Raw genomic sequence first — 27,680 nt, 5'->3', positions numbered from 1 at the left:
AAAATGGTTATTTATTACTAATTTAAAAGTCACAACTATGACTACATTCTTATTTTTTTAATAGAACATTGCAGGAAAAAAAAAGCTCTTTTGATCATCACCCCCTCATTCTGCTCTCTAACTCTATCTCCAGAAATAACCCACTATTATTAGTTTGATGTGTATCCTTCTAAACTTAAAAAAAATAATTATACATTCATACATCTGTTCCCCAAGAAAAAATATATGTTAATTTTTAAGATTTTACTCTCTCCATTTTACTAAAAGCCACAGAGACCTTGAACAAGGCTTACGAGGAACATTAGTCAGGCCTCGTTGTTTGACAGTGACAGAAATCCAACTCAAAGTAGCGTAGGCAAAAAGAAAATGTATTGGCTCATGTGATTGGGAAATTCAAGGTACAAGGACACTGGGCAGACAGCAAGGACACAGACCAAGTAATCATGTGCATCTAGGCCAGTAGTCAGTACAACTCCACCCGGAGCAGGGGAGTGAAACAGCAGTGGCAGCAAGACATTCACATACTGACAATATCCAATCACATGGAAGGAGGATGTGATAAACATTTATTAAGAGAAGATTTTGCAAATTCTAGTTAGTATCCCACAGAACAAGTTTTTAAGTTTGCTGAGTAAGGCTAGCCCATTGTGCAATTCTAGGTGACACACTGAAGGGTTGGATTCCCAGCTCTGTCCAGGAACATTCCAGCACAGATAATGGAGAAACCACAGATTAAACTCTAAAGATCTTGGCTCATTGTATTCTGTTCAAAGAGAAAACATTTATGATGATAATACCTGACTTTCTTAAATTACACTGACATGATAGATCTTAGACCTTCTAATTCTCGTTAGTGTCTAAGTTGTGAATCTTGTTGCCAGCAAATTATTGGATCACTGAAAAATATCCCTGCTTAACTCTTCCTTTTTAAAAAGTTTTTTTTAACTTTTCCTTTTTGTGCATGAGAGTTAATCCATTTGCTTTGAATGCTCTATTTGAAAGACATTTTTCCTGCCCTCCATTTTTTATGGTGGTTTGCTCTCTCCATTATAATGTACCACTATTTCTATAGTGGACTTAAAACTCATTTTTCCTTTAACACAATTATAAAACAGACCATGTCAGCTTCGAACATTTAAAAATAATCATCATAATATTTTTTTTCTGTAACTGATTATTGCCTAAGCAAACTTTGAACTTCGCAAGCCAATCTCCCAGCCAACCAGGAGCTTCTCCTGACAATTACAGTTTGATAGACAGTATGTCTGGGCTGCTCACAGAGACTCAGCTCTGGGTATAATTTCTCTGTCAGATTCTTTGGCAGTGAACACGTATCCCTCTCCTGCTGGTATTTCAGAGTCTTGTTTTTGCTTTTGTTTCTTTGGGTGTCATATCCAAGAAATTGTGGTCAAGACGAACGTCAAGGAGCTTTTAAGGTTTCAGGTCTTACATTTAAGTCTTTAATGCATTTCAAGTCAATTTCTGTCAATGGTGTAAGAAAGGAGTCCAATTTCATTCTTTTGCACGTGAATATCTAGTTTTCCCAACACCACTTATTGAAGAGACTATCCTCTCCCCATTGAGTGTTCTTGACTCCCCTGTCAAATATTTGACCATTTTGCATGAATTTATTTCTGGACACTCAGTTCTGTTCCATTGATCTCTGTGTCCATTTTTATGCCAGGACCATACTGTTTTGATGACTATACCTTTATATGTATTTCATGACACTATTACTAATTATGCCAGGACAACAGGCATGCATCAGTATTGTTCCAGGCACACTGGGACATGTGGGCAGCCTAATTACAGCAGTGATTTTCAACTGGGGAAAGGGCTTAATCTCCTAAAAGAGTGTGTGAGGATGTCTGAAAAGCCAGAGGTGTAAGTATCAGTTAGGACCTGAGTAGAAAAATAGAAACGACTGCAGTTATTTTTTTTTAATTTTTTATTGTTATGTTAATCACCATATATTACATAATTTGTTTTGGTGTAGTGTTCCATGATTCATTGTTTGTTCATAACACCCAGTGCTCCATGCGACTGCAGTTATTTTAAGAGAGAGAATTTAACACATGGGATTGTTAACCAGTGATTGAGAGATGTAAAATATGAAAAGGAACACTGAAATTTTCTGAAGGGGTAACTGCAGGAAGCAAATGCCTCTCCCAGGGCTGGAAAGAAAGGATGTTGGGAAAATGTGGAGCTTCGTGCTCCAAGGAGAGACTCGCGAGGAGCTGGAACTCAGACCCTGGCGGATGCGGCACTGGCTGACTGGTGATTGTGCCCTGTCAGAGCTCTGAGGAGGTCTCTGCAGCACAGGGATCCGGACCTCTCGGGAGAAGGTGCCAACTTGCTGGCGGTGGTATCTCTGAGGGACATCATCAGGCTTGTTTACGGAGTGGAGGGAAGAACTACAACCTGCAGTCCAGGATTGCTGCTGAAGTCAGGGGTTGCTGGCCCAGTGAAGAACGGTTGCTAGGCTGACACTGACATCATCAGCTGATGGGGATTTCCACCGGACAGGGTCTCTAACTGGGAAAACGGAAGTTTGGTCAACATAGCATTATACAAGTGGAAGAATCACAGTGAACTAGCACCCGAAGCTTACCGAAGCTATTTTTCAGCTAATGACTGTTGCAGAAAGCAAACCAGAGGGAATAAATCCCTCAGCCCTCCAGCCTTCAAGCCACCCTGTAGAGCCTCTAGTAGGAGACCCAAACAGGGAGAGCGGGCAGAAGAGAAATCTGGTTTGCAGGGTTCCAGGCAGAGCAGCGTAAAGTGGAGCACAGAAGGGTGGAAGCTTAGAGAAAATAGCTCATAACCAGTGCAATCCATCCCTTTGGCAACTCAGCATCCACTCAATCCTTCTATGTATTTTGAGCTTCCATAAAAGAACAAAACAGCTTTATGCCTTGGATGACAAGCAGCAACTTCCTTTGTACAAATGAAGACATTCTCGCCTTCTCGCCTTAACACACAGTCCTAGCGCTGACTGCATCCATCCTTGGGTGACAAGTACAGTATCCTTCCCTGGAAGAAAGCGCCCCTTCACCCCTATGCTCTGCCTTGTTAGAGTGAGGACTCAACTCATTTTCCATTTTCCAAGAGAGAAAAGGATTCCATTTTGAACAGGTTTGTCTCTGAAAAATAGCTTCGGTAAGCTTCAGGTGCTAGTTCACAGTGATTATGCCACTCATATAATGCTATTGTTGACCAAACTTCCATTTTCCCAGTTAGAGACCCTGTCTGCAGAAAGCATTCCCTTCTTCTCTGGAACTTGTCCAGTGGAAATCCCCATCAGCCGGTGATCTGACCTCAGGTAGCTCTTTAAAGTAGCTACCGCTGAGTTCACAGGAATCAAGGGAAACCACTCCTGGTCTTTGTTCTGTGCCGCTCTCCTCCATCTCCTCACACCTGGTCCAGCATGCCTCTGCCATTCCTTGCACACAAGCTGCCGCTGTTGCTGTCCTTTGATCAGCTACTCGGCTGCACCCTGGCATCGCGGTTTTGACTGAACCAGCCTCGGCACTCTTCTGCACATGACATGGTTCTCTTTCTGTTCACGGAATCTCTGCCTGCGCAAGGAAAAGCCCCTCTTGCAGAGCTCAGCCCAGGACTCTTCCAGCAGATGCAGCAGGATTGGGCACTGGCCATGTCCCTACGTAGCTTCCCAGTGAGACTTCCAGCCACACACTCTCCCTGCTTGCATTTTCCAGACCGATTCTACGCAAGTGCTTTACTCTCTACTGCAGCAATGGTTAGCAGTAATTCATCTCGGCCGGTTGACTCTTATGAATTCTGTTCCCCATGGCATTAACTTGTCCTGCAAACCTGACAGTCTCCCTTATCCCAGAGAACTGGTGAATCTTACTAGCCATTAGCTCACTGGAGTCGGCCTTGCTCATCTAAGGTCAAATCACTCAATCTGTAGCTATTATCCTTTATTCCTAAATGGTATAGAGCTAATAGATGCATTCTTCCAGCTCTAGGAGATTTCCTGGAGCATACTTCCTTCCCCTCCTTGCCCTGAATGACCAAATTCCAGTCTGTGAGCTTCTCTTCTGACGTTTAATCTCTTGGATCTGGACGGGACCTGGATTTGAGAGAATAGACGAATTTATTTTCAAGGCAGCAGGTGCTTCCCTCTAATTCTTAGAAGTCAAAGTGTTGGCAAAGGCAAGGGAAAATTGACTTTTTAAATCTTTTGTCAATATCACTTACTTACCAGTCTCTTATACTAAGAACCTATTCTTTCTTTTTAAAATTTGATTCCCAATAAGATGAATAAGACATATATGCCCTTACACTTTTTCTGCTAAAGTAAACTGTGTCTGTGTTTGGCATTCTTTTTGAGTAACCTAGACAGTCTTTACCCTGCTAACTGGCATAATTATGGTCAAAGCTTGAAATCCCTGGACTAGTTCTGGATCATCATTCAATTTTTGTGACTAACCATTGTTTCCCTTAGGTCATATCCCTAAGGATAGTTGTGTGAGTTTAAGTCGAAAGATTCTGGCCAATTGATTTTCAAAACATAACCTAATACTGTTGAATGGAATGATCAGGGTTATTATAATGGTCCAGTGTTTCTCAACTTTTCATTTGGCTATGAATTAACTGGGAATCTTGTTAAAATATGGATTTTGATTTAGGAAGTCTGATGCAGAGTCTGGGATTTTGCATTTTAAGATAAATTCCCAGGTAATGACAATAAAGCTGATCTACACAACATGTTTTAGAACATTAAGGTTCTAGACTCTGTGATAAGCAGCCTCTCCCTGCTTTTCAGCCTATTCAGGGTAGGTGTCACCAACACCTTCAAAAACCGTTTGCCAGAATTTGTGTACACATTGTGACTTTTGTAATCGGGTAGTAAGAAAAACAATAAATATCGGCAGCTTTAACACACTGATTTGTGTCTGTTCTCCACTGAAAATCCCCTAAAATGATAGTAAAATACTTTTTAAGATAAAGACAATAAACCCACAAGGAAGAAGACAAGACTCACAGCAATGAAATTTTAGGAGAAAGCAAGTGGACAAGTGGTAAATGATTTAGCAGAATTGAAAATACTGAATAACAGGGATACCTGGGTGCCTCAGTCAGTCAAGTGTCTGCCTTTGGCTCAGGTCATGATCCCAGGGTCCTGGGATTGAGCCCCATGTCGGGCTCCCTGCTCAGTGGGGAGTCTGCTTCTCCCTCTGCCTGCCACTCTCCCTGCTTGTGCTCTCTCTCTCTCTCAAATAAATAAATAAAATCTTTTTTTAAAAAAGAGAAAATACTGAATAACACACCAGCAATGGGGAGCCTAACAAGCAACTCAATTTAATTGAAGAACTCACATAGGGCCGAAGAATTGGGGCCCTAGACGTCTCTGGAAGTGGGGGTAGAGGAGGGCTTGAGAAAAGAAGGATCGCTTGAAAACTTATTTAAGAAACAGACCATCAAACCCCCCTCCCAGATAAGTATAGCGACTGTCCCTCTCACACCTGGGAAGAGGGGGTAAAAACAATGAGTATCTAGATAAGAGTGGGGGGCATGGGTATTGTTCTGGAAATGTGATGAAGTGAAAATGTACATAGTGAGTGATGAAACCCTGAGCTCAGTCTTTCTGCATTTGGCAACCAAAATGGAGGCAGCCAGACATATGCCCTCCAGCTGGAAGACTGGAAAATCTTCTCTGGGGAATCAGACAAATCCAAGAGAAACAAATGTTCTAGGATGCTGATATTAGGGATCCACTGAAATAAGCCAGTGACAACAAAACAGTGAAGATTATCATTGATTATAAGTGCTACCAATTTGCCGTTCTTTAGCTCCCTGCTGCTCTTAAATGTGAGCAACTAGCTAAGGATCAACAGACAGTAGAAGAAAACATCTAATGTGAAAGATGGAGACCCAAATGAGCTGACAGAATAAAGTCACCTCCAGGAAGCAGAAAATGCAAGGGGGAAACAGACACAAAACACTCTCCATATCTTTGAAAGCTAAGAGAAAAATATTCCATACATGAAACAAGAAGAGGATGCTATTAAAAAAGGAACATTCAGAGAACAAAAAAGAGCTCCTGGAAATTAGAAGAGCATAAATGAAAATACAATGGAAGGGCCAGAATATTAAGCAGGGGGCAATTTCTCTTTAAATAGAAAGGCAAAGACATGGAGTGCAGAAGAGAAAATTAAAGGAGCAAGGCCTCCAAATAATAGAAATTCTAGAAAGAGGGCACAGAAATAATGGAGGAGATAAAATTATCAAAGAAATATTCAGTAGGATTTTCTAGAAATAAAGGACATGTGTTTCCAGATTGATAGGGCCCACGAGGCACCCAGCGTAATGGTGAAAGCAGACCCATACTATGGCACTGGGGCATGTCAGAGTGAAAGTCAAGAGCAGTGGGGACAAAGAGAAGATCCTGCAGACTTCCAGAGAAGAAAACATGATTCGTGTAAAAGGTTGAGAGTCAGAATGGTGTCAGATTCCTCAGCAGCAATGATGGAGGCAAAGAGAGGGGACCTATGCCTGAAAATTTCTGAAAGAAAGGGATTTCCACGCTGGCGTTCCACATCCAGCCAAGATCAATTAAATATGAACATAAAATAAAGAGATTTTCAGACATGGAAACTCTCAAATTATCTCCCAAGCACCCTTTGTTAGGCAGCTACTCCAAAATGAGGGAATTCACTAAAAAAGAGGAAGACATGAGGATCCCAACAACAAAGGATCCAAGACAGGAAAAAGACAAAAGAAATCTCTAGGATAGCAGTGAAGGGAAACCCCAAGATGGCAGCTGGGTAGCCAGACCTACTAGAGAAATCAGTCCAGTTTGGGGCAAGTCCAGAGGCCCCAAGAAATCATCCTAGAAGGTGAAATTATAGAACACCTAAGGTGTTTGAACACACCGAGAGGTGATTTACAAAATTGGGGGGAGAAGGGGGGTTCAATTTAATGGTAAAGACATAAGAAACTGAGCAAGTAAAAAAAGATAATTAACTCTAGAGAAAATAAAATGTTGCGTGGGGAATCGAAAGTAATTGTTTACATAGTCAGCATAGGTTAACCCTGAGCATCAGTCTGACCAAATTTCCAAATAATTAAGCTGGAAGGATGGGGGCCAATTGGAATGCACCCAGGGCGGGGGGAGTGGTGGCTAAATGGGTTAAAGTCTCATCCCCCTGTAGTGAGATCCCACAGTGAGAATGAATAGAAAATATTCAAATCAAATTCAAGCAACATAAGCACGTTATTGACACATATGGAGATAAATATCAAAATAATTGACTAAAAAAATCCAAAGTGGTGTCCTCAGTGGATTGGGAAATAGGAGAGAGGGGAAGGGAGTCCTGTTGGTTTTCATAGCAACTATTTGATTATCTATGTGTCCATATAATTTTTGTAAAAATAAAAACCACAATTTAAAAAGAATGAGATAGAAGTGTTCTCATTTCTATAAGCAACCATCTGCTGCAAAGACTAAAGCTGTGATTTGGAGGAAATATCAAAAGTATACAGAAGAAAATAAAAAGCACTCGAATCTCACCTCCCAAAGATAACTGCTGTTAAGAGTTCAGCTATAAGATTCCATGTATTTCTTCCCAGTTGAGGGTTTGACCTAGCACATTTCGGTTTACTGTGCAGGTTTAATTGAGTGGAACAAGCACAAGCTGAGCACCTACTATGTGTAAGATGCTAAGAACGTACAGACAAAGACACAGTCCCTGTGCTTCAATTCTGTTATGGGTTAGAGTTACTCCAATAGAGTCAAAAGCAACATGGGCTTTTAATTGCCTAGGGAAGTCCCTCTTCTTCCTTTCTCATTAACAAACCAACACTGCACTTATTAAACTTAATCTTTGTAGCTCCAGAAGTTCCAGAAAGAGGAGAAACTTTGCCAAGGCGGGTAATATACATTCAAAATGAAACACACTATGGGCTAATCAGGAATTTACCAAATTTAATTCTTACTCTACATTTGCTACCAGAAAAAGAAAAGAAGCGTCAAGTACAGTCAATGTTTACAATGTTTACAGACCTTACTTTGGCCAATGTAACTAGGAGTGACCTAGGTGGCCCTGGTGGCCCCTGGTGCTTTCTTTCTCTCAACTTTCTAATCCTTTTTTTTTTTTTAAAGATTTTATTTATTTATTTATTTGACAAAGAGAGAGATAGTAAGAGAGGGAACACAAGTAGGGGGAGTGGGAGAGGGAGAAGCAGGCTTCCTGCTGAGCAGGGAGCCCGATGTGGGGCTCGATCCCAGGACCCTGGGATCATGACCTGAGCTGAAGGCAGACACTCGATGACTGAGCCACACAGGCGCCCCCCAGTTTTCTAATCCTAAGAAGAAAATCAATTTCTGTGCATTTTAAACCCAATTCAGGCAAAGAAGCCATCACTTCTCTTATGCCCAATTGATGGGGGGAAAAATTAAACCGGGCAAACTGGTGAGAAAATGTTTGGCCTCGCGCCATTGGTTGGTGCTGGGCGCCAGTCTGTGTAGGTCACTTGCTTGGCAGTTGCAGTCCTGTCTGAAGGGGGAGGTGGGCAACATCCCAGAGCAGCGCCGCACAGGTCTCTGGAGCCTGACTGCTGTGGTTCCTCATCTGTAGAATGGGCGGGCGTATGTTAATAATAGCAAAGGGTTGTCGGGGAAGATTAAAGGAGTTAGTATTTGTCCAGCACCTGATGGGTGCTATGTAAGCATTTCCTGATGTTTTGAAATAAACCCTGTCTGAATGGGCTCAAAAAAAGTTGATACCCTTTACCACTCACAAAAGATTACAGACCTAAAAGCCAGGTAGCCATTTCTTCCATTCTTTAGGCCAGCTTCTTATCAAGCTGCCAGTTGGTTTTCTTTCCCATCTGTGTCATGAGAAGTAAGCCATTCCACAATTAGTATTAGATGATGATAGTGTATCTTAGCAAATGTCAGGCACAGCTTTAAGCATTTTGTGTACATCATCTCATTTAATCTTCCCATTTAATAAAACCAAAGCACAGAAAGTTTAAGTTCTGTGCCTAAGCTCATGTAGTTGGTAAGTGGTGGAGCCAGCATTCAGTCCTCGAAAAGCTGTCTCCAGGGACTGTGAGCTTCACCGTGACATTGGGCTGCCCCTCAGAGAGCATGTTCTGCTGGGAATAACGTGCAATTTGAAATGCTCCTGGTCCTCCCTTTTGTCTCTGCTATTGATAGAAACCAATAATTCCCAAGCTTCAACCAGGCTCACCAGTTCCCGAGGTGATGGTGCTTTCACTGGCCACACGACCACCCAGCTTCTTCCCTATCTCAATTTTTCTTTCCACCCCCAACAAAACTAATGTTATTCCACAGAAATATCAGAACCTACTGATTCTGAATTCTATATTTGCTACATTCATAGTCCAAGTGTAGGTAAAGATAAGTCAGCAGGTCAACTGGCCACTTGCCTCAGAGGGAATCCCATCATAGTAGTCTCCTTTTACCCAAGGTTTCATTTTCGGTGGTTTCTTTCTTTCTTTCTTTTTAAGATTTTATTTATTTATTTATTTGAGAGAAAGAGAGTGAGTGAGAGAGAGAGAGAGCTCAAGCAGGGGAAAGGGCAGAGGGAGAGAGAGAAGCAGACCCCCTGCTGAGCAGGGAACCTGATGCAGGACTCTATCCCAGGCCCCCAGGTCATGATCCTGAGCTACCCAGGCGCCCCTCATTTTCTGTGGTTTCAGTTACCCCTGGTCAACCTCTGTCTGGAAGCAGATGGCCCTCCTTCTGAGCATCATCAGAAGGTCAGGGTAGCCTAGCACTACATGACAATGCCTATGTCACTCACCTCACTTCATTTCATCACATAGGCATTTTATCATCTTGCATCGTCATGAAAAGGGTAAGTACAATACAATAAGATACTCTGAGAGAGAAGGACCACGTTGACATAACTTTTATTACAGTATGTTGATTTAATTGTTCTGTTTTATTATTAGTTATTACTGATAATCTCTTATTGTGCCTAATTTATAAGTTAAACTTTATCACAGGTATGTATGTATAGGAAAAAACAGTATATATAGAGTTTGACACTATCTGTGGTTTCAGGCGCCCACTAGGGGTCTTGCAAGGTGGGGGGGGACTGTAGTGGGCCCTTATGGTAAAGATCCCTCAGCCAATTTTGTATTTCAGTTCTGCAAGTCCTTACATCCAGTTCCAGCCATTACCCAAGAAGATCAAACTCTGGGAAGAGGTTGATTTAACAAACCAAGAACCCAATTTACAGGGGAAGCTACTTCTGAATGTAAAACCTGTCTAGGGCATGTTCATAGGACACTAACTTATGAGGTCTTATGAGACAAAAGGGAAGACTAACTGGGTGAGATCGAAAACACCTGGATCATAGATCAAGCTATTGTTTAGTGAGGATGCATTTCAAGCCAAGAAATGAGATGTTTTTAAAGAATATTTCCAACAAGTTAGTACCATGAGTGAACTGCCTTCTGTCCATTCTAGAAGTATGGGGTCTTGGAGCTTAGCAGAGTCCTCAGGTCCAGAATAGCCTCTCTCCTGGGCAGGGCAGCAAAACATCTGGTATGGCTCTCCCCTTTGGCTACCTTCTCCAAGGCTCCGTGTAACCCACCACCCTTATGTCAGAGCCCTACTATACTCACACTTGTTGCAGTATATCAAGTGAATGTATGTAATGTGCACACAACACAGTCCAGGCTTTCCTGGTGACCTGTCTTGCCCCACTGAAACTCAGGATGTTCTCATGACTATTCAGCATGACATTATGAAACCATCTCTTGGGTAGGGTTACATCTAAAATGACTCATCTCACATCCAGAGTGACATTATTTCTAAGTTTCTGAGAAATCTTAGAGCTAATAGCTTCCTTATGCTTCAACTGGGGATTCAACATTTGTAAGCCAAGTGATAATATGTGACTGTGGTGATTTGCCCAAGAATGAGGAAAAGCAGGAAACACTGTGGTTGAGTTAAACCTGTGTAGTTGCCAGTGATTAGTTGACTAACTTTATTTATTTATTTATTTATTTATTTTAAAGATTTTATTTATTTATTTGAGAGAGAGAATGAGAGATAGAGAGCACGAGAGGGAAGAGGGTCAGAGGGAGAAGCAGACTCCCTGCCGAGCAGGAAGCCCGATGTGGGACTCGATCCCAGGACTCCAGGATCATGACCTGAGCCGAAGGCAGTCGCTTAACCGACTGAGCCACCCAGGCGCCCAGTTGACTAACTTTAAAGCTTTGTATTTATCTTATTTTATCTGCCTTGCAAAAACAAAACAATAAAATGTTATTTGTTGTTCTGTTGTTACAAGAATGACCTTGGAATTGTTACCCTTGAATAAGGCAGAGGTCAATTTAACAGAATCCAAACAGATGTCATTTGAATATCTGTAAGATTTGTAACACTACAGATAGGAAAAATATGAAAATAATACAGCTTAGAATATAGGGCAATAATCTATTGGATCCACTCAGTTGGTGAATCAACTTGGGTGGGGAGGCAGGCTTAAGTCAGATGTGAAAATTAGGGGTTGCAACTTCTAGTATAGGATTAGTGGATTGTATGAGATCCCCTAATCTGGCATTGAGTTATGGAAACAGACTTCTAGTAGTACTTGTCATCCATCATTGTGAGAAAACTCATTTTATATGTTGAAATAAACTTGTAGGCCCAAGATGGAGCTGCTCCTGCCCAGGGTGCCCCATCATCAAACCCCACTTCTGTGCTCCTATAAATGTTCTGCTTTACCAGACATGCAATGTATCCAGTCAGCCAATCTCCAAATGCCAGGCCAACTCTGGACTCTATACTTCTTTGTTCCTTGATCTTTCTAAATCAGGTCAGATATCCAACCTCAACCAGCCAGGCCCTGTTTTGGAGTTGGAAATTTTAATCCTCTACAAAGCTCACTGTTGCCCAGGATGTCGTGTAAGAGGGCTTCACTGCTTGTGAGGCACTGTACTCCCTCAGTCCGTGGATTGTCTTCCCTTGAAGAAAGGACATTGAACTTGTTAGTTTTGTCATTTGACAATGTCTACAGCTATAAATATTCTTATCCCAACCAAAGTCTCCGGTCTATATGCAACCTCAGCTACCCAAAAGGGCAATGTCAAATTACTTGGGAGGAAATAATTTCCTCCTTCATGGGTAAATGTCTGAAGAGACTTAGAATTAAGTATAAAGATGGTCAAGTAAACCAAACCCTGAGTTATTACTATTCTGAACTATAATACTCTGTGAATACTCCATAGCTATACGGTGTTTTAAGTACTTAAAACATGTGAGAAAATTAAGATAATTTGACTTTGCCATATTTATATGCTGCTATTTGATTTATAAGGCTTATTTAAGGTTTATCAGTCACACAATTCATGTACTTTAAAGAGAAAATTAAATATGTTAATTTTTTTTTTAAAGTAGGCCCCATGCCCAGTGCAGAGCCCAGTGTCAAGCTTCAATTCATGACCCTGAGATTAAGACCTGAGCTGAGATCAAGAGTTGGACATTCAACTGACCGAGCCACCCAGGTGCCCCTAAATATGTTAAATTTATAAATGTAGTCTAAGTTTCTCAAGGGAGTTTAAATAGCAGAACCAAATATTAATCAAACTCCCCCTTAAAAACTGATAAAATCTGCTAAATTATATGCATAAAAATAAGGTCCGTAAGTTGAACAAATTATTAAAGAAAAATGTCTTTAATTACAAATTTAATAAATCAGACATTGATTTTAATAAACAAAGTGAAGTAGGGAAGCTGAAGGGACTCCATTTTATTTATTTATTTATTTATTTATTTATTTATTTTAAAGATTTTATTTATTTAGTTTTGACAGAGAGCACAGGCAGGGGGAGTGGCAGGCAGAGGCAGAGGGAGAATCAGGCTCCCTGCAGAGCAGGGGCAGCCCGATGTGGGACTCCATCCCACGACCCTGGGATCATGACCTGAGCCGAAGGCAGTCGCTTAACCAACTGAGCCACCCAGGCACCTGGGACCCCATTTTAGAAAGGCTCTGTCCCTGCTGGTTTTCTGCTAGGCCCCATTTACTCATATTCTATACTTTGTCTCCAAAGAAGCCAAAGAAGCTATGTTCCCACTTCAAGGGGGAGGCAAGAAAGTTCATCATTCTCTGAGTTTTGTCCCAGGCCCCAAACATCTGATAATATCCAAGAAGAGCCGGATCCCAGAAATGTTCCAGGACATTAGCTTTGAATAAACCTTGGCTGATGCTAGCATCAACACCCCAATCACTTCAGTGATTCATGAGATAACACCTATCTGACACTTGACACTTGCCTTTGATTGGACCCTACCCTGGATTCCTAAAGGAACACATACCCTAGACCCCTTTCCAATATAAACCCCTAACCCTAAGCGATGATGAGACTCATTCTCCTTTCCTTTCTGCGTCTCTCAGACACTCTGTCTGCTGTTCTCTGTCACTCACGCTATTCAATAAACTCTGCTTTCACTTCTCCAGCTCGCACTGGATTTCTATCCTGGGAGAAGCCAAGGACCCTCTTGGCTGGTCCTGTGGGACCCCCCTCTGGGTGCTCAGACCCAACCTGCCTGCATCAGAAATAATCCCAGAAAAGTCTTTTCTGCAAAACCTCATGTAACAGCTATCATTACAAAATGGGCTTTGAGTCCAAGGGATCTTGGGTACTGATCTAACTCCTACGTGAAATAAGGCATTCAAATTACTCAATAGAAAAACAGAAGATGAGAATACTCACTTTACAAATCAGGAAAGCATCAATTAACATGAAAAGAAATATAACCTCCCCCGTAGTTAAAGAAATGCCAAGTAAAACAAGAGTGACTTTGCAATGACCAAGTGTCTTGTTTGCTTTGTTTTATTTTTACTGTGAGTGGCCAAGGTTAACAAGAACTCAGTTTACCTGGGTACTTAGGCACTGAGGCCTAAAGGGAATTTGGTAGCTCATTAAAAAAATTTAAAACCCACATAAATTATGTATGCCTATTGGACCAGTATTTTTATTCTCAAAAATTTATCTTAAGGTAATAATAAAATAACAACTTACATATTTAACCACCTTGCAGTGCTGTGGATAATTGCTAAGAATTGGAGAGAACGCAGTCAGCCAAGAATAAATAAAATGTGGCATATTAACCCAATAAAAGTGATGTGATCTAAATATGACATAAAACATATATAGTACTTAGGGACGCCTGGGTGACTCAGTCAGTTGAGCGTCTGCCTTCAGCTCGGGTCATGGTCCCAGGGTCCTGGGATGGAGTCCTGCATCGGGCTCCTTGCTCAGCGGGGAGCCTGCTGCTCCCCCCTTCTTGTACACTCTCTCTTTCTCTGGCAAATAAATAAATAAAATCTTTAAAAAGAACATATATAGTACTTAAATATATATTAAAAGAAAAAGGTATCACATAAACACTATGACCCATTTTAAAAGCATATACATGCACAAAGAAAAGTCTGCATGTGTGGTCCAAAAAATACTAATAGTGGTTATCTCTCAGTGGTAGAATTACATTCATTATCATTTCCTCCTTTTCTGTTATTCATGTGTTATAATGTCTTACGACGAGCATATATTGCTTATATTAATAAGGAAAAACAATAAAGCTGTGTGTATGCTTTGCTTGTTTTTGTTCATTTGTGTCAAGGTATGAGCAAACCTTAAGTTAAAAACGGAAAAACAGATGAGACGTCAGGATCTACAGCACTGGGAAGGTTTGCTATATGTATAATTGAGCACTCACTTTGAAATCTGCTCAAGAACAACACAAACATTGCTCTAAGGGGGAAATACACCTGACAAATGCACCTTTTCCTCAGAAAGCAAATTAAATGTGACATTTATCCCACAAACATGATTGAAAACTTCCTCTGAGCAGGGCATGGTGCTGAGGGTGGAGTACAGAAATGAAAACAATGTCCCTGACCTCAAGGAGCACACAGTCTATGGAGAAAGAGCTTCAGGCATATCAATAAAGGATGACAAGCATGCAGGCTGTGGGAGTTGAGAGAATAGTCACCTTACATGGGAGGGATTTGGGGAAGGCTTCCCAAAGGAGATGATGCTTAAAAGGACTCTTGAATGACTAGTGGGAATTGCTTGGGTGTAGAAGACATTCCGAGACATGCTTTTCCCTTCTAGAAATGTTGTCTAGAATAGTTTTCAATCTCCGGAATAGAGACTGAAAGGTGAGCTTGATTCTAACCTGATCTGCAGATCCTTCTTATGGAAATAGGACTCTTAGTCTCCCCAGGTTCCCATCGACAACCTTTCTAAAAACAAATGAACAATACAGGGGCAATGAAGATCCTATCATATTTGCAGATTTGCAAACCATTTTGGTTAAATGGGAATGAGAGGAGTGCAGTGAGTGGTTAGACAATTAGATTTTTTAAAGTAATCTCTATGCTCAACATGGGGTTTGAATTCATGACCCAGAGATCAAGAGCCACATGCTCCACCAACTGAGTCAGCCAGGTACCCCTAGACAACTGGACTTTTAAAAGCCTGCTTCAAAGACCAATTAAAAAAAAAATTATGGGGAGGGAGGGTGGGCGCCTGGGTGGCTCAGTCAGTGAAGGGTCCCACTCTTGATTTTGGCTCAGGCCATGATCTCAGGGTTGTGAGATTGAGCTTCGAGCTGGGTGTGATGCCTGCTTAAGATTCTCTCTCTCGCTCTGCCCACTCTCCCTCTCTTAAAAAAAAAAAAATTATGAGATCCTAACTTTCATGGGGAATTGGCTTAGAGAAAAGAGGTAGAGACAGAAATAAACACAGGTAGCAGAGGCCCTAAGGAATCAGGAATATGACTGTGTTTAAAACTACCATTTAGCCCAAGCTTATCATGATGCTCTGCTCTGAGGAAAACTCTGCGCTAACATGATCTCTCTTCATCCTTAAAACGACTCTGAGAAGCAAGATATAATTATCCTCATTGTACTCATGGTGACATGTGGGACACGATGATCAGAGAAGAGGAGGTGTCATGAGCCCTCATAAAAGGCAGTAGTGACCGCTTGAACAATGGGGTGTTCCAGCCCTGAGAGGACAGTGATCCCTGTATTTGCTCACCATCAAAGGGCAGAGTGCCATCCAGAAAAGCTTGGCTCCGATCAGGGCTATTATCTGTGTGACTCTGAACGAGTTATGTAACCTCTCTGAGTCTGTTTCCTCTCCTACAAAACAGGAGAAATAAATCTTCCTAAGTCTAAAGGTGATAATGTATGTAAACACATGTATGTAAATGCTTACCCCAGCAGTTGGCACATAGAAACGGCTCAACAAATGTTGGCTGCTAGTATTATTTTCTTTTTCTCCTATCTTATTGAAGGCTTTCAAACCTAGGACAGTAGGAGACTCCTAGTTTGAAATAGCTAGTGACCCGACACTAACTTTAAGGTATCCTTCTTTTCTACCGGAGAGTCAAAAAGACACCCCCATTGGCAGGTTAGAATGGGTCTGTGGTAAACATTTCCCTCATATCTTTGTCACTTATGAATAGCTCAGTCATTCACATTTAATTTTCCCCAAATGATAGGAAAACCAACCTGACATTGCCTGTCCATTCCCTCTACCCCCAAACACATACTATAGGCTATGGATGTCTCACATCCTTGGGCTTCCCTTCCTCGGCTCCCTGGATAACATCAGAACTCTGAGCTTACACTGAATGAAAAGGTTGTCTACCATTTTTCACTCCCAGCTGGAGTGTTAAAAGGGAAACCATTGAATTCTAAAACTAGAAATTAGAAACTGGAAATGTTGGGTTGAGTCTTCAAGCTTATTTAAGACCTTCATATTCAGCCAGTTTTCTGAATCCTATCTGTTGTGGGATTTGTCAGGACTTGACATTATACTGGAATTAGTGGTCACCAGTATATTTTAGCATAGACTTCCGTATAGCATCTGGACCCCCAGAGGGAACATAGAGTGGGTCTACCTCACTTTTACTATAGTTTTTTCCTAGTTCCAGTTGGACACAGGGGTTCTTCCGAGAAAGCTAGTAGGAGAGAGTGATGTAACATAACTTGGTAGAGTAGTGAGGGTGGGGATATGAAACAGTCAATATGTGCCCCTTGCCGTCTGTCCCTACAGACAGATTTGCTTCAATCAATAATATTTACAAATAGGTACAATCTACAGGGACACAGTGGAAGCCTTCTTCAAGAACATGCAGGAAAGAGACCTCTGGGAAAAGTGTGGGGTAAGCCTGAGAGTTGCTGGGATAGATTTTAAGCACTTGAGTTCTATTCCTAAACCCTAGCCTGGCACTGTAGGCAGACACTTTCTCCTTTGAGTAGGGACCTCAGCTTGCTTTTAATGACCCACCCATTCTAGATCATTTCTAGTTAACTTTGCCAAATTACCTGATTCACTTCATATTAGAAGAGGAAAGCAACTGGGGACTGACTTACCCCTCTCTTTGTACTAATAAAAAACCAAAAACCAAAAAAAAACAAGGGAGCCTAGAGATGTTAAGAAACTTGCCCAACATCACCCAGTTAATCAGTAGTAGACCAGAACTAGAATTTCAGGGTTATCTTGTCCAACCCCCATTGAAGGCATGAATCTCTTCTTTAGATGCTCAGTTAATTGGTTTTACATAACATGCTCAGGGGCTGCCAGGAAATTTGGGATTTTGTTTCTCAATCATCAGGTCAAAGATTGTTGTAACTGCTGCATACTGATCTTTCCAAATCTATCTGGCTTGAATAAATATTAAAGTAAGTTGGCATTCCTGGAAGATCACAAAGCAAATTACATAGAGAGGGTGAAGCAAGGAGGAAGAGGGTGATCTAGAAGATGAGTGGGTGGGAGGTTGAGTTAAACTTGACTTGGTTTGAACATTTGTGAATAATACAGTGCCAACTAGCCGCCTGCCTAACTGACTCATTCTTTAGACTTGGTTCAGCGTAGAGAGCAAAATGGAGTCTCTCATGTCAAGCAGGAGCCTGTATCAAGCAATGACGTAAACAGTTCATGTACTGCAGCTAGGAGAGATCGCCGGGACTAAGGTCAGCCAACACCCCAGAGCTGATAACAAGCAGAACCAGAAGAAGTCTGCAGAGACCCCAAACTGATGAAATCCCTTTAAAAAGGGAAGGATTTGGGCAGCAAACTGTCAGACTCTTTAGATCTGACCCCTTGTCTAACCACTTAAAAAAGGCAACTGCTGCCCAATGGATCTCTGAACAGAACCGAGATCCTTTGCCGCTTGAACATCAGAAGCAGTCAGTGCTGAGAGCTGACCCGGACCAGCCCGAGGCCTTATCTCAGTTGTGCACACAGAATGATCTTGTGTTTGGTTCATTAATGTCCTGCACTCTTCTGTTATCTTGTGGGAAAGATGGGCCAATGGGGGAAACCAGGACGTTAAGGAGAGCAGCTACCACAGTGTAAGACCTTAGGAAGCTAGTTCTCTGGAGATTAAACCAGCCAGTGGAAGGACTTATGCTATCTGTGGTGTGAGAAACAAAAGCAGAAGGAATTGCAGAAAATGAAATGTCCATGTAACTTGCAGCCCACTGACAAATACTTGAGGCAGTCAGAGTATAGTTCCCCGAGGAAGCTCGCAACTGTCTTAAAGTGAATGCTTTGCTAGAGGGAAACACAACCTTAGCTTTGACGATAGCAAGGCCTCCAGTATCCTGTGAGTCTTGTTTAGCATATGAAAATCTTTTTGGAACTTCCGTTATCTTTACTTTCCCCCAACCCCAAAGTATATAATCAGTTGCTCCTCACAGTCTGGGGGGCAGCCGTAGCTCTTCTTGTCCATGGGTCCTGTCCCCGTGCTTTAACAAAACCACCTTTTTGCAACAAAGACGTCTCAAGTTGGCTCTGGACCCCAACAATTCTACTCTGAAAAAAACACATCCCATGGATCAGAGCCCTAGTTGGGGCTCGGAATCAGTTGTTTCGAACCAGAGGTCAAAAATACTTGCGTGGGGCACCTGGGTGGCTCAGTCACTTAAGTGTCCCAGCTGGATTTCAGTTCAGGTCCTGATCTTAGGGTTGTGAGATTGAGCCACCCTTAAGGTTCTCTCTCTCTCTCTCTCCTTTCGCCCCTCCCCACCTCTAAAAAAAAAAAATACTTGATTGCTGGTAAGAGAGGGTCTGCAGTTTTCAAAGAACTTCTACCTTTAGTTTTCTCTGCTTTCCAGAGAAATATGCACCCAGATTCCTCCCCACCCCCGCCAGGGATGCTGTTTATCCTTTTGGGGGTGAAAGGGCTCCCCTAAGGTTGCCACGTTTTATGATGCAAACTTTAACTCCAGTCTTTTCCTCCCCGGCTGCTTGAAGCCTCGCCGCCATCATGAACGACACAGTAACTATCCGGACCAGGAAGTTCATGACTAACTGACTACTTCAGCGGAAACAGATGGTCATTGATGTTCTTCACCCTGGAAAGGCAACGGTACCTAAGACAGAAATTCGGGAAAAACTAGCCAAAATGTACAAGACCACACCAGATGTCATATTTGTGTTTGGATTCAGAACCCATTTTGGTGGTGGCAAGACAACCAGCTTTGGCATGATTTATGATTCCTTGGATTATGCAAAGAAAAATGAACCCAAACACAGACTTGCAAGACATAGCCTGTATGAGAAGAAAAAGACATCAAGAAAACAGCGAAAGGAACGCAGGAACAGAATGAAGAAAGTCAGGGGGATTGCAAAAGCCAACGTTGGTGCTGGCAAAAAGTGAGCTGGAGATTTTTCATGAGAGGATCAATAAACTAAGAATGTTAAAAAAAAAAAAAAAAAAAAAAAAACTTTAACTCCAAAGTAGTGAGGGAACTTCCAGCGGTGGAAGAGATCAGCAAATCTTTTCCTCCAAAAGCAAGTATAAAATTGGACAAAACTGTCAGAAACAATGGTTTAAGGTCTCTGGAAATTAACTAAAGGTAAACAACAAATGAGAACCATTTATTCATGAAAAACTGCTAGCTCTTCAAATGAGACCAGCAGGAAATTGTGATCTCCTTGCCTGGGGCCATTCCCTCATCCCCGCCCCCCAAAGCTTAACAGGCCATAAGGGTAGAGCTGCCTGGAAAATTAGCATCTCTCAGGCAGAAGACAGAAACACACCACAGCATTATCAGTAAAAGCAGCAAACTCAGTGATGTAGTTTTGGAATGTAGGTGAGATTTGGTGGGGTGAGGTCCAGAGCGAACAACAAAGAAAGAATTCTTGAGACATCTTTGGCACAAAATGGTGGTTTTCTTAAAGCGCGGGGACAGGATCCACAAGGCAGAAAGAGCTGCTGCACCAGGGCTGTGACAGGTGACTGATTATATACTTGGGAGTTGGGAGAGGTAAGGAAAAGGGAGGTTTTAAAAGGATTTTCCTATGTTAAAAGACTCACAGGATACCCGAGGCCTTGCCATTGTTAAGGTTGTATTTCCCTCTAGTGAGGCATTAACATTAAGACAGTCGCTAGCTTCCAGGAGGGTGGAAGGGAGGAATGTCACCCATGTCCCACCCAGGGGGGGAGGCGGGTGCAGGGTGTCAGCTTGTGCTGTTCCTCAGCTTGCCTCCTGCTTCCTCATCAGTAGGACAGGAACAGGGGAAAACTCATAGCTCTTCTAGCCTCCATTCATGGCCCTGGTTGGGGCAAGCAGCAGACCAGCCAGAAATTTAGATGTGAGGTCCTGGAAATAAGAGAGCCATGGAAAAGCTGGAATAATAAGCTCTCCATACATAGGCAGCTGCCTGGAGCACTAATCACATGCACGGGGAGAATGGTGGGAGCCCAGCTGAAACTAAAGCCCAGGCTAATTTGAGAACTGATTGAACTCTGAATGACTTGCCAGGCTCTGACAATGAAAAATGTCTCCAGGCATATCCAGATATCCTTTAGCAGGAATGGGGGAGTAATATTGCCCACAGTTGAGAACCACTGCTCCAATTATTAAGGAATAACATTTTTTTAAGTCTTTAAAAATTGAGAGTGGAATTAAAATGGTATACTAGAAACTTTTTAACATAAGAGATGGCAGTAAATGAGGAACAGAGGAAAAATGACATAAGACTTAAAGAAAATAAATAGCAAAATGACAGATACAAATCCAATAACATTAAGGGGCACTTGGGTGGCTCAGTCGGTTAAACATCTGACTCATGATCTCAGGGTCACGGGATTGAGCCCTGTGTTGGGCTCAGCGCAGAGTCGGCTTAAGATTCGCTCCCTCTCCCTCTGCCCCTCCCCCCCACTCATGCGCGCGTGCTTGCTCTCTCTCAAAAAAAAAACAAAAACAAAAAACCAATGACATTAATAATTACATTACTGTAAATGAACTAAACTTTCCAGTCAAAGGTAGAAATTGTGGGAATGTATACAAAACAAGACCTAACTATACACAGCCTGTAAGAGACATGTTTTCTTTCTTTCTTTCTTTCTTTCTTTCTCTTTCTTTCTTTCTTTCTTTCTTTCTTTCTTTCTTTCTTTCTTTTTCTTTCTTTCTTTCTTTCTTTCTTTCTTTCTTTCTTTCTTTCTTCTTTCTTTCTTTCTTTCTTTCTTTCTTTCTTTCTTTCTTTCTTTCTTTCTTTTTTTCTTTCTTTCAAGTAAGCTCTACATCCAATGTGGGGCTTAAGCTCACCACCCCATCAAGAGTTGCATGTTCTACTGACTGAGTGAGCCAGGTGCCCCTATAAGAGACATATTGTAGATCTCAAAACATAAACAGATTGAAAGTAAAAAGATCAAAAAATATATGCCATACAAATAGTAATTGTAAGAGAACTTAAATAGCTATATTAATCGACTTTAAGAATACAAATATTATTAGAGACAAATAGAGACATTTTATAATGTCATTACATCTTTAGAAGGTATAAAATTTATTATGTACATGCACCTAACAACTGACCCCCAAAATAACAGGAAACAAAATGAACAGAACTGAAAGGAAAAATAGACTACTCAAGAATTATAGCTGGAGTGTTCCTCTCTTGAGTACTGATAAAGTAGAAGATTAGTAACATAAGTAGACTTGAACATTATCAACCAACTTGACCTGAGAGGTATAGAACACTCTACTCAACAAACAGAATAACTTTCTTTAAAAAAAAAAAAAAGATTTTTATTTATTTATTGGTCAGAGAGAGAGCACAAGCAGGGGGAACGGCAGGCAGATGGAGAAGCAGGCTCCCCACTGAGCAAGGAGCTTTAAATGGGGCTCAATCCCAGTACCTGGGATCATGACCTGAGCTCAAGGCAGATGCTTAACCGACTGAGCCACCCAGGCATCCCCAGAACAACTTTCTTTTCAAGCACACATGAAACATTCTCTAGAATAAACAATATACTAGGCCATAAACAAATCTCAGTAAAATTTAAAAGATTGAAGTCATACAAAGATTGTTCTACAACGAGAGGAATTAAATTGGAATTCAACAACAACAAAAAATTTGAAAGTCCCCCAAATATTTGGAAATTAAACAAGACACATCTGAGTAATGCTTAGGTCAAAGGAAAAAATCACGTGAGAAATTAGAAAAGATTTGGGTCGAATGAAATGAAAACAAAATTTATAGGATGCAGCTAAAGCTGTGCTTAGAGGGAGTTTTATAGCTTTTCATGTGCTCAATATCATTAATCACTAGTGAAATGCAAATTAAAAACATAAAGGGGTACCACTGCATGCATAGTGGTATGGCTATAATCCAAAAGACTGACAACGCTAAGGGTCGGTGAAGCTATGGAGAAAACAGAACTCTCATACATTTCCAGTGGGAGTGTATAATGATATAACATCTTTGGAGAACAGTTTGGCAGTTTCTTAAAAAGTTAAACGTATCATATGATACAGCCGCTCCACTTCCAGGTATCTCCTCAAGAGAAATGAAAGCATGTGTTCACATGAAGGCTACTTATTTCACAGTAGCATTATCTATATTAGTTCCAAACTGGAGGGAATCCAAATGTCCATCACTGGTGAATGGATAAAATGTGGTATAACCATATTATAGAATACAATTCAGCAATAAAAAAGAATGAACTCTTGAGTTATGCAGCAACATGGATAAGCCCAAAAACATTATTCTAAGTAAAAAAAAAAAAAAAAAAGCCAGCCACAAAAAACTACATGTTGTATGATTCTATTTATATAGAATTTCTAGAAAAGATAAATCTATAGAGACAGAAAGTAAATCAGTGGTAGTGGGAACTGAGTTCAGGCACAAGGGAACATTTTGGATGAAGAAAATTTTTTCATTACTGGATTGTGTGATAATGTGATAATTTTTTCATTACTGGATTGTGTGATAATATAAAACATTATTGAACTGTACACTTACATAAAATTCAATAAGTGAACTCTGTAAATTATACCTCAACAAAACTATTTTAAAACCAAGTTAAGTCTCTCCATCCTGCAAAAGAAACAACCCGAAGACCAAAGCTGATTGATTCTAAGAAATGTCTCCAAACTCTTCTCAATTCTCTGCTGTTAAGAGATGCCTGGGTACCTAAGAAGAGGAGAATTCCTGGAGTCTTCCTAGAGACATCCCAATCATATGACCCATAGATTCAGAAGTGTAATTATTAAACCTGTCAAACACCAAAGACTATAAAGGAAGAAGCCGTTGCTGAAGATCCCCCAAAAGAATTGACTTATTCTGTGTGGCAGAGACTGTAAGTTTTCCCACAATATACATTTGCCCCTTTGTCCACAATAACTGGATTTTTAGCTGAATGCATGGCTACTCAGAATGAGAACCACAGTTTCAGCCTGCCTTGCAGCTGGGTCTGACAATGTGACTAAGTTCTGGTCAATGTATGTGAGCACAAGCAAGATGTGCAAAACATCTGTGCTTTGCCCTTACGGGATAGAGCCCTGTCCTTTTCCCCATTCCAGCTGTCTAGAGCCATCTTGGACTGTAGGATAGCAGAGCAGGAAGACTGAAAAAATATGAGCCCCTGACAAATCAATAGAGAGGAGATACCATACCATGCGGTTTTTCCACCAGGGAAGAAAGAAATCCACTGTTAATTTGGGTGTCTGTGACATGTAGCTGAAACTATATCCTGCAATAAGAATATGATCTGTTGTATACAATCCAGAAGCTATAGAGTGTGGCAGTTATTTCCAAATGCATCCGTTAACCAGTCAGAAGTAACAAAGAACGAGAGGGAGGGAGGGAGGAGGGAAAGGGAAGAGAGAGTGGGGGCGGGGGAGAGATTTCTATCCAACATTGCTATCTGGAGCATTTTCTTGCTGAGCAACAAGGAGACCAGTATAAACCTAGGGAGGACGGTTAGGATGGGCAAACTTCTCTTTCTTCATGTAAAGGAGAACGGAAGCCAATGTGAGAAATCCCAGGAGCTACTGAAGCCATTCTGCTATGGGAGTGGAGGTTCTTTCAGGCTCCTGGCTCCAGATGGGAGCCCGGAGCTCATGAAAAGCCCCTCTAAGGAGGCACCTTAGGTCCTCCTTGTCTGTCTTTTGGTAATTTATCCTCTCTCTTTGTTTTCCCAGGTGCCTATTCCTGCAGCCGCTTGTCAATGGTGTCCTTCTTTTTCTAGTTCACTGTAAAACTCTGCTGGACACTGCCAGTAGACCGAGGTCCAAAGTCCAAGAAATTAGGTGGATTCAGAATGGACAAATGAAATGTGGGAAAGACCAGGAAAAGAAACACCTTTTTCCAGAAACTGCCATGGCTTCCCATTGCACAGAAGACAGAGTACTCATTCTCTAGCTTGGCCTGTGACTCACTCACCAGGTCCATTATCTGACTCTATCTCTCCGTTTCAAAATTTTTCATGTACATTACCTCAGGGATGCTTTATCACAGCCATACTTTACTGGGAAAAATATTGGATCACTGAGGGGTTAGATGACTTAGCTAAGGTCACACGAAATGGAGCCAGAATATTTTGCAGGTATCCAGACTCCAACTCCCAAATGCTCCATTGCACCAGCATGTGTGGGAGCTATGGGCGAAGACCTTGAATGTGGACAAGCAAGACCCATTCAAAAATGTTCCAATGATCTGGGGGTGAAAGCGAACTTCTTTAAACAGGACATGGGGTCTATAAAATAATTTGATAAAATTATGAAGTGCTATACAAAGATTACTTATTATTTTTTACTTATATGAAGCATGTTTATATACCTATGGCTACATACCATAGAGTATGACTAAGTAGAATTAGATGTTGTCTTGGATCCAGATCATTGTTCTTTTCTGTCAAAATAGATAATTAAGAGCAAATTTTATAACTGAATAATGCCTCTCTCTTATTTAGTAGGCTGGTATCATCTTCGCATGGGACCAGTACTTGGCAGAGGACATCTAGGTGAAGAGAAATATATCTATGTCATACCTCCTTCCTCACACACTCCTTCACCCACTGGGCAGCCACAGAGATGCTTTCTGTCTTGGTGACGTCCAGGATCACCATCTCCAGCCTGTCTGACGTCTGGCCTCTCAGCTGCTGGGCTCCCTCCTCCGTCAGACACGCGGCCAGCACCCTCAAGCCTCGCAGGTCCAGCTGCCTGGCCAGCAGGTTCCCTAAGCCCGAGTCACACATCATAATTAAGTCATTATTGTCTTGGAGGTGGCCAACCCATCACCTGCCTTTCCTGGTACTGGTGCAGAAGATGGTAGAGCCCCCCGCCCTGGGAGCGGGGGGAGGTGGCAGGGGGAGGGTGCTCCTCATTCTTCAGTAGAAGGGGAAATTCAGACTTCTCCTTTCCTGGCAAACTTAGAAGAGTTGGCATTTCTGTCCTTATTTTGAAGGCCTCTTAATATTACACAAGACAGTGGATTACACAAGATTTCTAAGGAGAGTCTCAATTCTGCCTTTGAAGTTGTTTGCTTCCAGTTCATTTTCATATCCTGGTTGAAACTTGTCCCTGACTATTAAAAAAACAAAACAAAACACAAACAATTTTAAAAATCCTTATACTTCCTGCTCCTCTGTCAGACATTCCCAAAGGAACATTTCATTTGTTATTCCAGGTTTGGCATTAGAATTCTCTGTATCCATTTGTTCTGGTCCAGATGCAGTATTTACACTTTTGTTGTTCAAGAATGTCTCAAATGGTCTGGCCAGGCTACAGTTCAGCGACCAGCCAACCCCATGATGCTCCAGATTGTGCTCTCTCCTTCCCCCTCCCCCAGTTTCTGGGTTGAGGTTCGCTGGAGATCAGAGAGCTTGCCAAGCCTCAGGGGAAAAGCAGGCACCTCCCACAGAAGAGGAGGCCTATGGATGACAGAGGCCTCTCAGCCTTCACAGGGAAAGAGCTGGAAGAGCGGCCCAAGCAAGGCTGGTTAGGAGAGGTTTCTGAAGGCCCATGGGAATAGAAGAAAGCCACATCACAGCTGCTGGCTAGAAAACCCTGCTGCAAATGTGTGTGTACAGAAATGTTCCCTGGGAGGAAACAAGCAATGACACCTTCAAAGATAGGATTTTAGAACTAGAAGGACCTGCTCTGCCAGTTGCTTATAGGGTATGTAATTATTCTCTCTGGGCCTCTAGTTTCCTCCTCATTAAAGCTGGAATAATAACTATGAAGGTTCTCGTGAAGATTAAAGTGCTTACAACAGTGCCTGGCAGGTAGGAAGCACTATGTAAGTGTGTGCTCTTGTGTGGGGGCTGGAATCCTGACTGCCACTTATTAGCTATGTAATTCTGTGCAAATGACTTAACCTCTCCAAACCTTAGTTCTATAAAATAGGGGCAACCTCACAGGGCTTGTTACAGAGATTACATTAAAATTAAAACACTAAACACTCGGGCGCCTGGGTGGCTCAGTTGGTTAAGCGTCTGCCTTCGGCTCAGGTCATGATCCCAGGGTCCTGGGATTGAGTCCCGCATCGGGCTCCCTGCTAGGCGGGGAGCCTGCTTCTCCCTCTGCCTCTGTCTCTCTCTCTCTCTCTCTCTCTCTCTCTCTCTCTCTGACTCTCATGAATAAATAAATAAAACATTTAAAAAAATGTTTAAAAAAAATAAAACACTAAACACTTAAAACATTCAGTCCTTGGGATTAAGTAATGTCTGATAAATGCTAATTATTTCTATTTCTATTATTTTATTGGTACATTTCTCTCATCATCTCTACTCTTGCTCCTCCTGTATCCCTCCAACCAGGTTCATTCCAACTAATTCCTTAATGGCAGCAAAAGTGATCTTCTTTAAAAATAAGTAGCTTCAAGGGGAACCCTCTTACACAGTTGGTGGGAATGCCAACTGGTGCAGTCACTGTGGAAAACAGTATGGAGGTTCCTCACAAAGTTAAAAATAAAGCTGCCCCACGACCCAGCAATTGCACTACCAGGTATTTATCCAAAGGATACAAAAATAGTGATTTGGAGGGGCACATGCACCCCAATGTTTATAGCAGCAATGTCCACAATAGCCAAAATACAGAAAGAGCTTAGATGTCCATCGACAGATGAATGGATAAAGAAGATGTGGTATATACACACAATGGAATATTACTCAGCTATCAAAAAGAATGAAATCTTGGTCCCCGGGAAGTGGAGCCCTGGACTTCCACTTGTGCGTGAGGTGAGTGGAGCCAGAGTGGAGACCAGAGGCCGAACTCGGGATCTGACAAGATGGCCAGGCTGCCCCGCAGGATTATCAAGGAAACCCAGTGTTTGCTGGCAGAACCTATTCCCAGCAGTAAAGCGGAACCAGATGAGAGCAATGCCCATTATTTTCATGTGGTCATTGCTGGCCC

At 41.8% G+C, this 27,680-nt stretch overlaps 1 protein-coding gene across 6 annotated transcripts; it reads right to left on the bottom strand.

Annotated features, from left to right (window-relative positions):
• Nucleotides 1–1,965: 1,965 nt before the first annotated feature.
• LOC113922172 (retinol dehydrogenase 16-like) lies at nt 1,966–25,995 on the bottom strand. Of its 6 annotated transcripts, none has more exons than XR_003519919.2 (3): nt 25,316–25,995; nt 25,119–25,176; nt 1,966–4,096 (listed from the first exon to the last, which is right to left on the bottom strand). XR_003519919.2 is itself a non-coding variant. In XM_027594081.2 (2 exons), exons 1-2 carry the CDS (start codon nt 25,523–25,525, stop codon nt 2,479–2,481), a joined length of 267 nt encoding a protein of 88 aa, XP_027449882.1. In that variant the 5' UTR covers nt 25,526–25,995; the 3' UTR covers nt 1,966–2,478. The 6 variants fall into 6 exon arrangements, 1 of the variants encoding a protein (XP_027449882.1); XR_003519923.2 differs by having other exon boundaries at nt 1,966–2,535; XR_003519920.2 differs by lacking the exon at nt 1,966–4,096 and adding an exon at nt 11,738–11,976.
• Nucleotides 25,996–27,680: the final 1,685 nt, after the last annotated feature.

Source organism: Zalophus californianus, chromosome 9, assembly GCF_009762305.2.
Source record: "Zalophus californianus isolate mZalCal1 chromosome 9, mZalCal1.pri.v2, whole genome shotgun sequence".
Taxonomy (NCBI): Eukaryota; Metazoa; Chordata; class Mammalia; order Carnivora; family Otariidae; genus Zalophus; species Zalophus californianus.
This window is presented reverse-complemented; position numbering and strand designations above follow the sequence as displayed.

Coding starts and splice junctions, on each gene's coding strand:
- LOC113922172 (XM_027594081.2), bottom strand. CDS start 25,525: ATGATGTGTGACTCGGGCTTAGGGAACCTGCTGGCCAGGCAGCTGGAC. Junction 2,536..25,315: donor AGGAGTGTGTGAGGAAGGAG/GTATGACATAGA, acceptor CCGTTTTCCCAG/TTAGAGACCCTGTCCGGTGG.